The sequence below is a fragment of the Amphiprion ocellaris genome, chromosome 20 (genome assembly GCF_022539595.1).
Source record: "Amphiprion ocellaris isolate individual 3 ecotype Okinawa chromosome 20, ASM2253959v1, whole genome shotgun sequence".
NCBI lineage: Eukaryota > Metazoa > Chordata > Actinopteri > Pomacentridae > Amphiprion > Amphiprion ocellaris.
The window spans coordinates 30,741,967-30,754,704 of record NC_072785.1 but is presented as its reverse complement, the minus strand read 5'-3'; the positions used below and the strand labels follow the sequence as shown (position 1 = coordinate 30,754,704).

General features: G+C 40.6%; 1 protein-coding gene across 1 annotated transcript; it reads right to left on the bottom strand.

Moving 5' to 3' along the window:
* Nucleotides 1–61: 61 nt before the first annotated feature.
* Nucleotides 62–12,050, bottom strand: LOC111585871 (gastrula zinc finger protein XlCGF26.1-like). The gene is made up of 4 exons (XM_055006128.1): nucleotides 11,792–12,050; nucleotides 9,266–9,367; nucleotides 5,039–6,736; nucleotides 62–4,228 (listed from the first exon to the last, which is right to left on the bottom strand). The coding sequence occupies exons 2-4, from the start codon at nucleotides 9,281–9,283 to the stop codon at nucleotides 4,115–4,117; spliced, it is 1,830 nt and encodes a 609-aa protein (XP_054862103.1). The 5' UTR covers nucleotides 9,284–9,367; nucleotides 11,792–12,050; the 3' UTR covers nucleotides 62–4,114.
* Nucleotides 12,051–12,738: the final 688 nt, after the last annotated feature.

The window sequence follows — 12,738 nt, the reverse complement described above, 5'->3', positions numbered from 1 at the left end:
AATCAGACGTTGCTTGTTTCATTTGGGTGCGTTCAAGAATGAAAAAAAATTGAGGCCATCATGAAAACTTCTCCCATTTGCAAAAGCAAATTTTTTTATTACTATAATAGATCATGCAAGAGGAAATGCAAAAGAAATCTGGACAAATATTTAAAAAATTGACAGGACATCATGCAGCAAGTGGAGAAATTAGGGAGTTATCTTAAAATCAATCAATCAAAAAAATAAACTTTACAAACATTATCTAAAAAATCCTAGTAATAGAAACAAGGAAAAATATTCCCATTTCAGGAACAAATTCACACATTTAATGCGGAAAAGAGATCACTACATTGAAAGTCTACAATTAACTCAGGGGGATTCCAAGAAAACATGGCGGATACTGAATGAAGTTCTTGGGTGGGAGCACAAAGGCTCTGTGCTTCCTGACACTAACAGCAAAGACAATAATGACATACTAAAATGAACAAAATATTTTAATGACCAATTTGTTTCACTTGGTGAGAACCTCGCTAGTAAAATCCCCCAACATCAAGGCACTTCTTATAGTCAATATCTACTTGGAAACTATCCCTGCTCATTCTTCCTGAGGCCTACGGATGGAAAGGAGGTCTACAAAATTATCATGAACATGAACAGCTCACGTACGGCTGGTACTGATGGAATCTGCAGCAACATCCTAAAGGCTATTGTGAATGTTATCCTGGAACCACTTGTTTACTGTATACATCTATCCTTAATCACTGGGAGTGAACCAAAAATGACTAAAATTGCTAAAATTCTCCCCATTTATAAATCTGGGCACAAAAATGACATCTACAACTATAGGCTAATTTCCATACTGCCTACGCTCTCCAAGGTACTGGAAAGGATAGTTTACAATAGACTTAAGGGTTACATTAATAAATTGAAGATCCTCACCTCCTCCCAGTATGGCTTCAGGAAACACAGCACTACTTGCATGGCAGTCTTAAGAAATACGAGCGATTAAACCTGGATTAACACTGTAAAATACTTATTCTGTTTTGCTTTACAAAATTTTTCATGGCCAAGCTCACCCTCCACTACAAGAATATGTAAAAAAAAAAATCCAGCAGATCAACCAGAGCAGGCTCTACAGGTAATTGCGTTGTGCATGTTAGGAAAAGTGCCCTTGGGCAGTCAATTTTCTCTTTTCGTGCATCACAAACCTGGAATACTATATCAAATGTTAGTCGTGAACAACCACATCTTAATTCATTTACTAGACATCTCAAAGCATTGCTATTGGAAAATCAGATCTGTGTAAATTTGTTTGCCCGTTGATGGGGCTTGTTCTTGAGGACTCTGTGTAATTTGTTTTAAATGTGTAGATGTGTGCTTCATGCAATATATTCATGTATAACAGTGTTTAAAGTTCATGAGTGATAGTGATAATGGGATATGTGCAATAGTGTTAGAAGGGAAATGTATAGTGTGATTATGTGTAATGTAGACAGCGATGAGTGCAATAGTGATTAAGGGAAATGTGCCATACAATTATATGTAATAGTGTCAGAGGAATATATGTAGTGGAATCTTACGTGATAGTGACAGAGTGATAAGTGTAGTATAGCAATGTGTAATAATGATAGAGGGATAAGTGCAATAACAACAAAGAGATATTTGCAATATAATCATGTGTAAATGTTAATTACTGCTTGGTAGCTGCCTTGGTCCCCCAGTTTTTGTCTGTTATGTGCACTAAACATTATCGCTTGTTTTTCTTTTTTGCATGTCTTTGGTCAGTTATGGTTTTATGCTATTTGCAATTTCCTTATCTTTCATCTGCCAATGGGACTTGAGATGGAAATTAGTTGTATGGTTACAATCTCTCGTATTTACATGGAAATGTACAGTAATACAAACTGTCCCATTTTAAAAAAATACATAAATAAACAAACACAGGTGCTTGCATATACTGTCCTCCAAAATTAATTGATTATGTTGCATTCCCACAAGCAGTGTACACTAGTACCAGCATGAGTACTTAAATTTAATCCAGATGGAGCCCAGCGAAAAGGTTTAACATTCATTGGGTCAATGTTTCTTCCTTTATCCAAGCTCATTTCTGATTTGTCAAAGTTCATTTTATAGCCGGATATTCAGCCAAATTCTGTGAAACACTCAGTTAAAGCCACTAGGGATTCAGTGAGGTAGTTAATGTTACAAGGATATCAGCCACAGATAATAAAACTTTTGTTGTTCCTTTAAATGAGTCATAGGAGTCATGGTGGCCTCCCTCACTTGTTTCTTGTTTGGTCACTCATGATTTACTGCTCAAAAGCAAAAAATGGGGAAAAATCTCTCAGGGGATTGAATATTCTTTATAGGCACTAAACTTGCTGATCCTTGATTTTCACTTTGTCGTAGAAATTAAGGAAACCTCATCAAAAATAGATGATTTATCGAGTGCAACCTTAACGAAGACACCAAACGAGAGATTAGACCTGAATTCTGTGGAGCCTGATCTCAAGGACTTTAAGTTTGTGGGAGACTTCATGAACTTTCACTGAACCCGGCATGGAGAAATCTTCTTGGCAGAGGTTCAGTTTGTGTCCAGTGTGCATCTGCTGGTGTCGTTGTAGGGTTCCTTGTTGGTTGGATGTTGGTCCAGACTGGTCACAACAGCACTGTTCACCATTGGCAGAGTGCTGACAAGTCTGAGAGTTTTGTCCATCTGTGCTGCTCTGCTTGGAAAACAAAACACACAAACACAGAGAAAGTCAAGGTTTCCTGCAGCATTGAAGAACTGATGCCCTGGATGAAATAGAGAACATCTCTAATGACATCTGAAGACACTTTAACCTGTTGTGATTTAACATTCAATTGTCTGAGCTTCCGGGCTGCACAGTGGCGTAGTGGTTAGCACTTTCGCCTTGCAGCTAGAAGATCCCTGGTTCACATCCCGGCTTTCCCGGGATCTTTCTGCATGGAGTTTGCATGTTCTCCCTGTGCATGCGTGGGTTTTCTCCGGGTACTCCGGCTTCCTCCCACAGTCCAAAAATATGCTGAGGTTAATTGATCATTCTAAATTGCCCGTAGGTGTGAATGTGAGAGTGATTGTTTGTCTCTGTATGTAGCCCTGTGACAGACTGGTGACCTGTCTAGGGTGTCCCCTGCCTTCACCTGAGTCAGCTGGGATAGACTCCAGCCCCCCATGACCCTAGTGAGGATTAAGTGGTGTATAGATGATGGATGGATGGATGTCTGAGCTTCCAGGAAGATTAACACTCATATAGAAAGAAAAGAGCTGCAGGAGTTTAAATTAGGGATGCGCCAATAAAGTACTTTGGCTCAAGATCCAAATGAGTCATTAAATATTTAGTCATCTGATATCATATCCTTCCATAATATACACATCAGCTTAATCAGGTTGATTCTGCCACACAATGAAATAGGAAGGATCTCCCATCTTGTAAAAGTTTCTTTAAGATTCCTTATTAAGCCATGAATGAATATTTTCTGCATGTAGTTGACTAATTTTAGGGGTAACCTTAACCCCCAAATAATTTAATCCAGATGGAGCCCAGCGAAAAGGTTTAACATTCATTGGGTCAATGTTTCTTCCTTTATCCAAGCTCATTTCTGATTTGTCAAAGTTCATTTTATAGCCGGATATTCAGCCAAATTCTGTGAAACACTCAGTTAAAGCCACTAGGGATTCAGTGAGGTAGTTAATGTTACAAGGATATCAGCCACAGATAATAAAACTTTTGTTGTTCCTTTAAATGAGTCATAGGAGTCATGGTGGCCTCCCTCACTTGTTTCTTGTTTGGTCACTCATGATTTACTGCTCAAAAGCAAAAAATGGGGAAAAATCTCTCAGGGGATTGAATATTCTTTATAGGCACTAAACTTGCTGATCCTTGATTTTCACTTTGTCGTAGAAATTAAGGAAACCTCATCAAAAATAGATGATTTATCGAGTGCAACCTTAACGAAGACACCAAACGAGAGATTAGACCTGAATTCTGTGGAGCCTGATCTCAAGGACTTTAAGTTTGTGGGAGACTTCATGAACTTTCACTGAACCCGGCATGGAGAAATCTTCTTGGCAGAGGTTCAGTTTGTGTCCAGTGTGCATCTGCTGGTGTCATTGTAGGGTTCCTTGTTGGTTGGATGTTGGTCCAGACTGGTCACAACAGCACTGTTCACCATTGGCAGAGTGCTGACAAGTCTGAGAGTTTTGTCCATCTGTGCTGCTCTGCTTGGAAAACAAACACACAAACACAGAGAAAGTCAAGGTTTCCTGCAGCATTGAAGAACTGATGCCTTGCCTGAAATAGAGAACACCTCTAATGGCATCTGAAGACACTTTAACCTGTTGTGATTTAACATCCAGTTGTCTGAGCTTCCAGGAAGATTAACACTCGTATCGAAAGAGAAGAGCTGCAGGAGTTTAAACTTAGGGTGTCCTGATAAAGTACTTTGGATCATGAGTCAAGGTGAGTCATTGAAATATTTAGTATCTGTTGATATCATATAATTCAATCAAACACACATCAGCCATTGTAGACGAGCTGCAGTATCTGGGTTGCACCACAAGGTGGCGCTTCTTACCAGACCTTCAAGAGTCTTCTGTGTTGCAAAACAAAACATATTGTGGAAGCTTAGCTAGTGAAGAAGCAACGTGACAGAGACTTATATGAGGCTGACTGACATGACACCAGCAAGACCGACCAGTTAAGCTGGGTTTATATTAGATAAACATCCAACATCCCAGCAGAATATTTAACACTGATGTGATGTCTTTTCACCTTTATGTGTTGAGAACAAGTTTGTGTTGATGTTGATCACATCAGAATTCCTAATCTTACCTACATCCACGGATTACCCTGGACCAGATTTCTGTGTGAAAATGAGTACAGTTTAGACTGAACGACAGCTGATCATGTGTTAACATAATTCCACTGACCACAGTTGTTCAAAACAGTCTGACATGAAATTTCACAGCAAGATCCAAAATATCCAATGCAGAATTGTGTGTACACTTTTGCTGACACCAGTCTTTACATACCTCACTGTGACGTTGATTCAGTGTTCTCTTCCTGGTGTGGATCTTTTGGTGTCGTTTCAGGGAACCCCAAGTTGTAAAAGTCTTATTACACACATCACATCTGTATGGTCTCTCCCCAGTGTGGACACTTTGGTGAGTTTTGAGGTTGGCAATGAAGTTGAAGCCTTTCCCACACTGGTCACAGTGGTACGGTTTAATCCCAGTGTGGATCACTTCATGAGCTTTTAACTGTGTATAGTGGACAAATAATTTGCCACAGTGATCACATATGTACACATCATGTCCAGTGTGGATACGTTGGTGATATTTTAGGCTCTGTTGGTGCTTGAAAGTTTTGTCACAGGAGTCACAGTGGTACAGTTTTCTACCAGAGTGGGGACATTGATGGATTGATAACAGTCCATTTCGAGTGAAGGTTTTCACACATTCATCGCAACTGAATGGTTCACCTCCGCCGTGAATGAACTGATGGTTTTTTAATTGAGACACCTGAGTAAAAGTCTTTCCACACTGATCACAGCTGAAAGGTTTTACTCCACTGTGAATGAGTTGATGTGTTGTTAGACTCCTCTTCTCAGCAAATGTCTTCCCACACTGATCACAACTGAATGGTTTAATTCCACTGTGAATGAACTGATGGTTTTTTAATTGATACACCCAAGTAAAAGTCTTCCCACACTGATCACAGCTGAAAGGTTTTACTCCACTGTGAATAAGCTGATGTGTGGTTAGACTCCTCTTCTCAGCAAAAGTCTTCCCACACTGATCACAGCTGAAAGGTTTTACTCCACTGTGAATAAGCTGATGTGTGGTTAGACTCCTCTTCTCAGCAAAAGTCTTCCCACACTGATCACATCTGAAAGGTTTTACTCCACTGTGAATGAGTTGATGTGTTGTCAGCCTCCTCTTCTTAGTAAAAGTCTTCCCACACTGATCACAGCTGAATGGTTTAATTCCACTGTGAATGAACTGATGGTTTTTTAATTGATCCACCCGAGTATAAGTCTTCCCACACTGATCACAGCTGAAAGGTTTTACTCCACTGTGAATGAGTTGATGTGTTTTTAAAGTACTCTTGTAAGTAAAAGTCTTTCCACACTGATCACAGCTGAAAGGTTTTACTCCACTGTGAATGAGTTGATGTGTTGTCAGACTCCTCTTCTTAGTAAAAGTCTTCCCACACTGATCACAGCTGAAAGGTTTTACTCCACTGTGAATGAGTTGATGTGTTTTTAAAGTACTCTTGTAAGTAAAAGTCTTTCCACACTGATCACAGCTGAAAGGTTTTACTCCACTGTGAATGAGTTGATGTGTTGTCAGACTCCTCTTCTTAGTAAAAGTCTTTCCACACTGATCACAGCTGAAAGGTTTTACTCCACTGTGAATGAATTGATGTGTTGTTAAACTCCTCTTGTAAGTAAAAGTCTTGTCACACTTATCACAACTGAATGGTTTAACTCCACTGTGAATCAATTGGTGTCTTATTAACCGACTCTTGACAGGAAAAGTCTTCTCACACTGATCACATCTGAACGGTTTCTCCACAGTGTGAATATGTTGGTGAATTCTTCGCTTAGAGATTGAAGTCTTGCCATATTGTTCACAATTGAGTGATTCATCTCTGTTTGTTGTTGTTGCCGAACCGCAGTTGTCCTCCTCAGAGATCCGACGTGTCACTCTATTGCTGTTTTCAAGTTTCTGTAGCAACAGACAAAGATACAAACTGAGGCAGTGACTGAAATGGAATGGCAAAAAAATGTGACAAAAGTCTCAGTTGTAAGTAGGTTGACCTGAGGTTGAAACGAGATCAAGAAACTGCAGACATGTTAGCAGCTCTGTGAATGGAAACATAGACATGTGTCGGCATGCCAACACACTCACAATGAAACAAAAACTTTTCACTGGTCGCCAGTTTTCAACTTTCTGCACTGTAGTTTTAGAATACTGGGTAGTAATACTTGTCCATCGCCACTGACACATGAAGTAGAGCTGGGACTGATGGGACTGTACCGCCAGGATCTGTTGATCCCCAGACTTTTGTTCAGTTACATTATTGGATCAATGTACAATATGTAAAGCATACAACATCAATGTCCAGAGTCAGCTCGTGGTGGCAGTAGGGTCATTCCAGATGTCCCTTTCAGTATATCCTTGGGGATAAGTTGTTGATACCAGGCCAGATAGCACATGTAATTCTGCCACTGAATTCTGGGTCTGCCCCAGGGTCTCCTCCCAATTAGACATACCACAAAAACCACAAAAAACAAAAAGGGGCCCAAACAGAATCCTGATCACATGCCCAACTACATGGCCCAGTTAGACATTATATAGCACCAATTGTAAGCCCAGCTCCCGCCAGATATCTAAACTCATCACCCTACCTCGAAGGCCGAACCTTTACCCTCTGCAGAGGAAACTCATTTTGGCTCCTCGTATCTGTGATGTCATTTTTTCAGACACTAGTCCAAGGCCATGACCATTGGTGAGGGTTGGGACAAAGACGGAGTAGCAAATCAAAAGCATTGTCAACCGGCTCAGCTTATTGTTACTTAAACAGTCCAGTAGAATGCCTACATTACTGCTCATCCTGTCAATCTCATGCATTATTTTTCCATCATATGTGGACAAGATCTTGAAATACTTAAACTCAGTTGCTTGAGATTGAAATTCACCCCAAAAAAGAGGGAGATTTCGACTGGTGTCTGAAAGAGAACCATTTCCTCAGGCTTGAAAGCGGTTACTTTCGTACCGGCTGCTTCATGCTTGGCTGCTCAGCCCCCAGTGCAGGCTAAAGATCACATTCTAAAGAAGCCAACAAAACCACGTCATCTCCAGAAAGCAGAGATGTGACTCCGAGGGTCCCCCCATGTTTGTTCAGATTCACATCCTGTCCATGAATACCATCAACTTGACTGAAGGCAGACTTCAACACCCACCAGAAAGGAGTTTGATTTTGTGCTGAGAAGACCAACACAGCTCTCACTTTGGTTCCAGAAGGACTGGATGGCTTGTAGCAAAGACTCCACCACCACATACTCACACAGGAGACCCAAACAGGATTATCTGGAAGACATGGTCCTAGGCCATCTCCAAGTTGACAAAACAGGTCGACCAGCTGGTCACAGCCCCCTCAGCAGTAGCCAAGAGTAAAGAGCTGGTCCACTGTTCCAAGTCCAGGACAGACTCGGCCTTACTGTTCCTACATCTGAGGGTCAACAAATGGAAGTGAGCTCAACAATATGTAGCTGGTGCCACTAGATCCCCTGAACTAGCATCAGTTCCGTCTCCGTCAGAGTGGTGACGTTTCAAGTCCTAGTATACAATGCTGTGGGTGAGCATGTCCATGTGTCCGTCCACACCAGCCACCCGGCTGACATAACACCCGACTCCATGCCTCTCACAGCAAGTTGTGAGCCACTGTGACCTGACTCAAAGAGACAGTCAAACACCTCCAACACCATGAGATAGCGATTCCACTGGGTGTATTTAAAACAGCATTTATTCTCAAGCACGGTCAAAAGGCAGTTTATGAACAACAACACTAAAACAGCAGGAAATGAAACTGGGCAGCTGTGTCTCAGGTGGTATGATGGGTTGTCCACTAACTGCAAGGTAGCCGGTCCGATCCCCGACTCCTCCATCATGCAATGCTGCATGGGCAAGACACTCAATATGAATTTGCTCCTGATGGCAGCTCAGTCACTACTGGTGTATGAATGAGTGAATAGAAAACTCTGTAAAGTGCTTTGAGGACCACTAAAGTAGAAAAGCACTGTATAAGTGCAGAACATTTATCATTTACTTTCAGCCCCATATCATACGTTTGGGGTTTCCTTTCCTTCACTGTGTTATAAATGTATTTCATGAACAGGAAAAAGGCCTGCAAACTCACATGTCCAAAAGTATTATTCTCTACCAAATAAAACACTGCTCCTTACCTTCCTGAACACCTGGATTGAAAACAAGACTTTTCTTTGGTGACTGATCTACATCACTATGTAACACATTTTTATAATGTTTGACAAGCAGCTAGTTTGGCCTGAAACAAAAAATAAGCATCTTCCTAGCAGTCCACCATTATATCCTCAGTAGAGCTGCTTCTGCAGAGCTACATCTCTCCAGACAACATTACCTGGCTTTGGTCAACCCATCTGACCAACTGGAGCAACTTTAGACATTTTAAATAATAAATTAATGATAATAATATTACAGTGATATGTTTCTCACTTCTTGTGAAGAATCCATGTTTCCTCCGTTGTTGAACTCAGACAAAAAGTCTGACAACGTTCCTCTGCTCCTCCGTCAGACCCTCCTCCTCCTGCCAATCACCTGTCACATCAAACACATCTTAATTAGGATACCACTCTATACGCAAGTGTCAAAGTGTCCTAGATGTCCATCAGCCAACACAGACGACAGATTTCAACTCAATGCAATTTCACCTCAAACTGATACAAATGAACTTAAACTGATAAAATAAGGAACATAGACAGAAAACAGGCATGGAAAAAGAGAATAAAGGGAATATAAAGATGCTACTGCAGCTGATTCAAGACAGGAATGCTGGTAGAAAACTGTTCATGCTGGAAGTTAGTGAATGTATTTTACTGCTCAGTGACCCTCAATAAAGCCACTTATTTCTAATGTGACAGCTGTACATCAGAGCTCTGAAACTTGAAACTTCATTTATTTCTAAACTCTGAACAGAACCTCCTCTGGAGCAGCTTAGCTGTGAAACATCAGTTAGTTTAGGAGAACCACCTCAGTTCACTGAGAAAATGATCATTTTAGATTAAATCTCAAAGAGGCTTTAATGGAAATGAAGCTGATCAGTCTGTGAGCTCAAAGTCTTTAGTTCTGATTGAACTGACCTCAGTTCTGTGGGATCATGTGTTCGTTATTTGAGACAGAAGACAAACTACTTCTTTCTAATTAAGCTGTTTATTTTCTAATATCAGTGTCTCAAAAAATTTTGTACAAGGACGTCTTCTGTTTGGAACAGCCTCCCAGAAAAGGATGAAGTTTGATATGAACACAACATTTTATTCTACATGGTGCAATGTGATTGGCTATAGGACATATACATATAATTCAAATGATGAAATGTGATTGGCTGGTTGGTGCACAAATATGTTCATGTCTCTTGGCACATGATTCATCCAATCCCCAGCTGCTGCAGCCTGTGAAAAGAACCCTCCTTTCTAACATTTCCCCTGCTCTACTGGTCATGTTCTCACCTTTGTTAGCTGTCATGTGATGCAGCTACTGGTGGTATCCCGTGTGTGTGTGTGTGTGTGTGTGTGTGTGTGTGTGTGTGTGTGTGTGTGTGTGTGTGTCTGTGTGTGTGTGTGTAAACAGCTAGGGTTAATGCCTGAATCCATATCTCTCACTTGAAAGATCAAGCACAACCCATGCATTAGTTGCACAATCAGTGGTTATTAATGTCAATATTGTAATACCCATATGCAGAGGTGGGTAGGAATGAATTACATTTAGTCCATTACATTTACTTGAGTAAGTTTCTGCAATATCTGCAATCTTTGCACCGTGGTTTTTTTTCTTATTTATTCTTGCACTGCCTTTATACTTTTATACTTTTGCTTTGGAGCTGCTGTAATGGTGAACTTTCCCCACTGTGGGATCAATAAACTTGATCCTTATCCGTATCCTTTTTGAAAAAAAACATACTTCTGAGAGCAGTTTTACTCTGCCATATATTTTACTTGAGTAGATTTGTGAAGAAGAAACGCTACTCTTACTCCGTTACACTGGGCTACACTAGACTCGTTACTTTTTTACTCACTACATGAGATCTGCTTTATTTTGCTGGAGAGATGCCCCCAAAGGATCCACCACAGGAATGTTTCACCAGATGTTGCCCTGCGGTCACGTGACCTCATACAAACTGTGGGGGCGTAGAGGCACAAACTCTTCACATGTAGCAGACAAGGAATGAAAGAAACGGGGGCATTTTCACAAAGTTTTACCTTGCTCTGGAGTCTGACTTCATTAGCATAGCACTAGCATGGCATTATCATGGATATCTCCGTCTTTTGTCTTCTGTTTACTAACGCGGCCGAAGAGAAGCGTGACGTCAGTGTTAATAGGTCCTCGTGCACAGCCGAGGGGCAGAGAGGTTTGGGGGGGGGGGGGGGGTGATATATATGCAGCATGCAGTATATATTGTGACTGGAAGTAATTTGCATTGTTCAAACCTTACCTTACTACAGGATTTTGTTTCAAAAGCTTTATGTTGTGAAAAACTGAGATTTGTCTTTCTGTTGCCTTAACTTGTTATTTTGTAAAGATGCTATTTATTTTTGCTATTTTTTTAATGTTATTATTTGGAAATACCAGAATTTGCACATTATTTTACGTTTTTGTCTGTCTGATCACATCATTTCTAAAAAATAAATCGGAAATTATAATCAAACAGTTACTCAGTACTTGAGTAGTCTTTTCACCAAATACTTTTTTACTCTTACTTGAGTAATTTTTTGGATGACTACGTTTTACTTCTACTTGAGTGATATTATTTTGAAGTAACGTTACTCTTACTTGAGTACAATTTTTGGCTACTCTACCCACCTCTGCTCATATGTGACATCAATTTCAGTGTTAGGTTAGCAATGTCTTTAAAATATAATAAATCCTAACAGTTCACACAAAGAAAAACACCAAACCGTCAATTGCTTGGAAAGATTTCACGAAGCTGTGTCTGAAAATGTAGAAAGGTTGTGAGTGTGAACCTACCAGAAGATGTGTGAGAAGTTCACGTCCCTCCAGATGCCGGAGAAGACCTCGAAGCGGACGGACTGTGTTTGCTGGAAGCGGCTCAGCAGCAGCTCGCAGTCCGTCTTCACCTGTTTCCTGCACAAATCCACGTCGCTGCTGCTCAAACTCAACCTCACAGACTTTAAGCTGCTTCTGTCGACGGACACATGTTCGACTCTTCACCAGGTTCAACAGGAAACGGCTCCCGGAGAGGAAACTAACTGCCCTGGTACGACCGTCGAGGGTTTAGTGCGTCTCAGTGACCGACGTCTCCGTCAACCAATGGGCTCGAAATGAGCCGCACATGCGCAGAACAACAAACTGGACTCCAAGAGATGATTTCTGCTCCATCATCTCTGACTGGCCTGAAATCTACGATACAATGAAACACTGGACAAGAAGAGCAAAGAATCTGAGATAGTTTGTTCCACTTGGCTGAGTTCAAGAATGAAAAAAATTGAGATCGTCATGAAAACTCAGCAAGTACAGTGTCAATAAAGAGTATTCACCTCCCTTCAAAGTTTTTCCCTTGTTATTTTTTTGAACAGTAAATCAGGAGTGACCAAGGAACAAATCAGAGAGGGAGGCCACCAAGACACCTATGACTCCTCTGAAGGAGTTCCAGCTTCAGCAGCTGAGATGTTAGAGACTGTTCATCCAACAACTGTTGTCTGTTCTTCACCAGTCAAAGCTTTATGGAGACACAGAGAAAGACTCTGTTGGAAAAAGCACAATGCACATTTAATTTGGAGGCTGTTTGAGAAACAACATCTCAGGAACTTAAACAGCTGGAATTCTTTCTGTTATTTCTTATCATTACAATAATTCAGAATCTACAGTGTTGTACAAATTGTCATATCTGCTCAGTCAGTTATAAACAAATATAACTTTAGTTTTCATTTCAATATTAAAAGTATTTCACGTTT

Excerpts from the sequence above, each read along its gene's own strand:
- LOC111585871 (XM_055006128.1), bottom strand. Across the intron at positions 4,229-5,038 it reads TGAATCAACGTCACAGTGAG|CAGAGCAGCACAGATGGACA; the intron begins GTATGTAAAGAC and ends TTGTTTTCCAAG.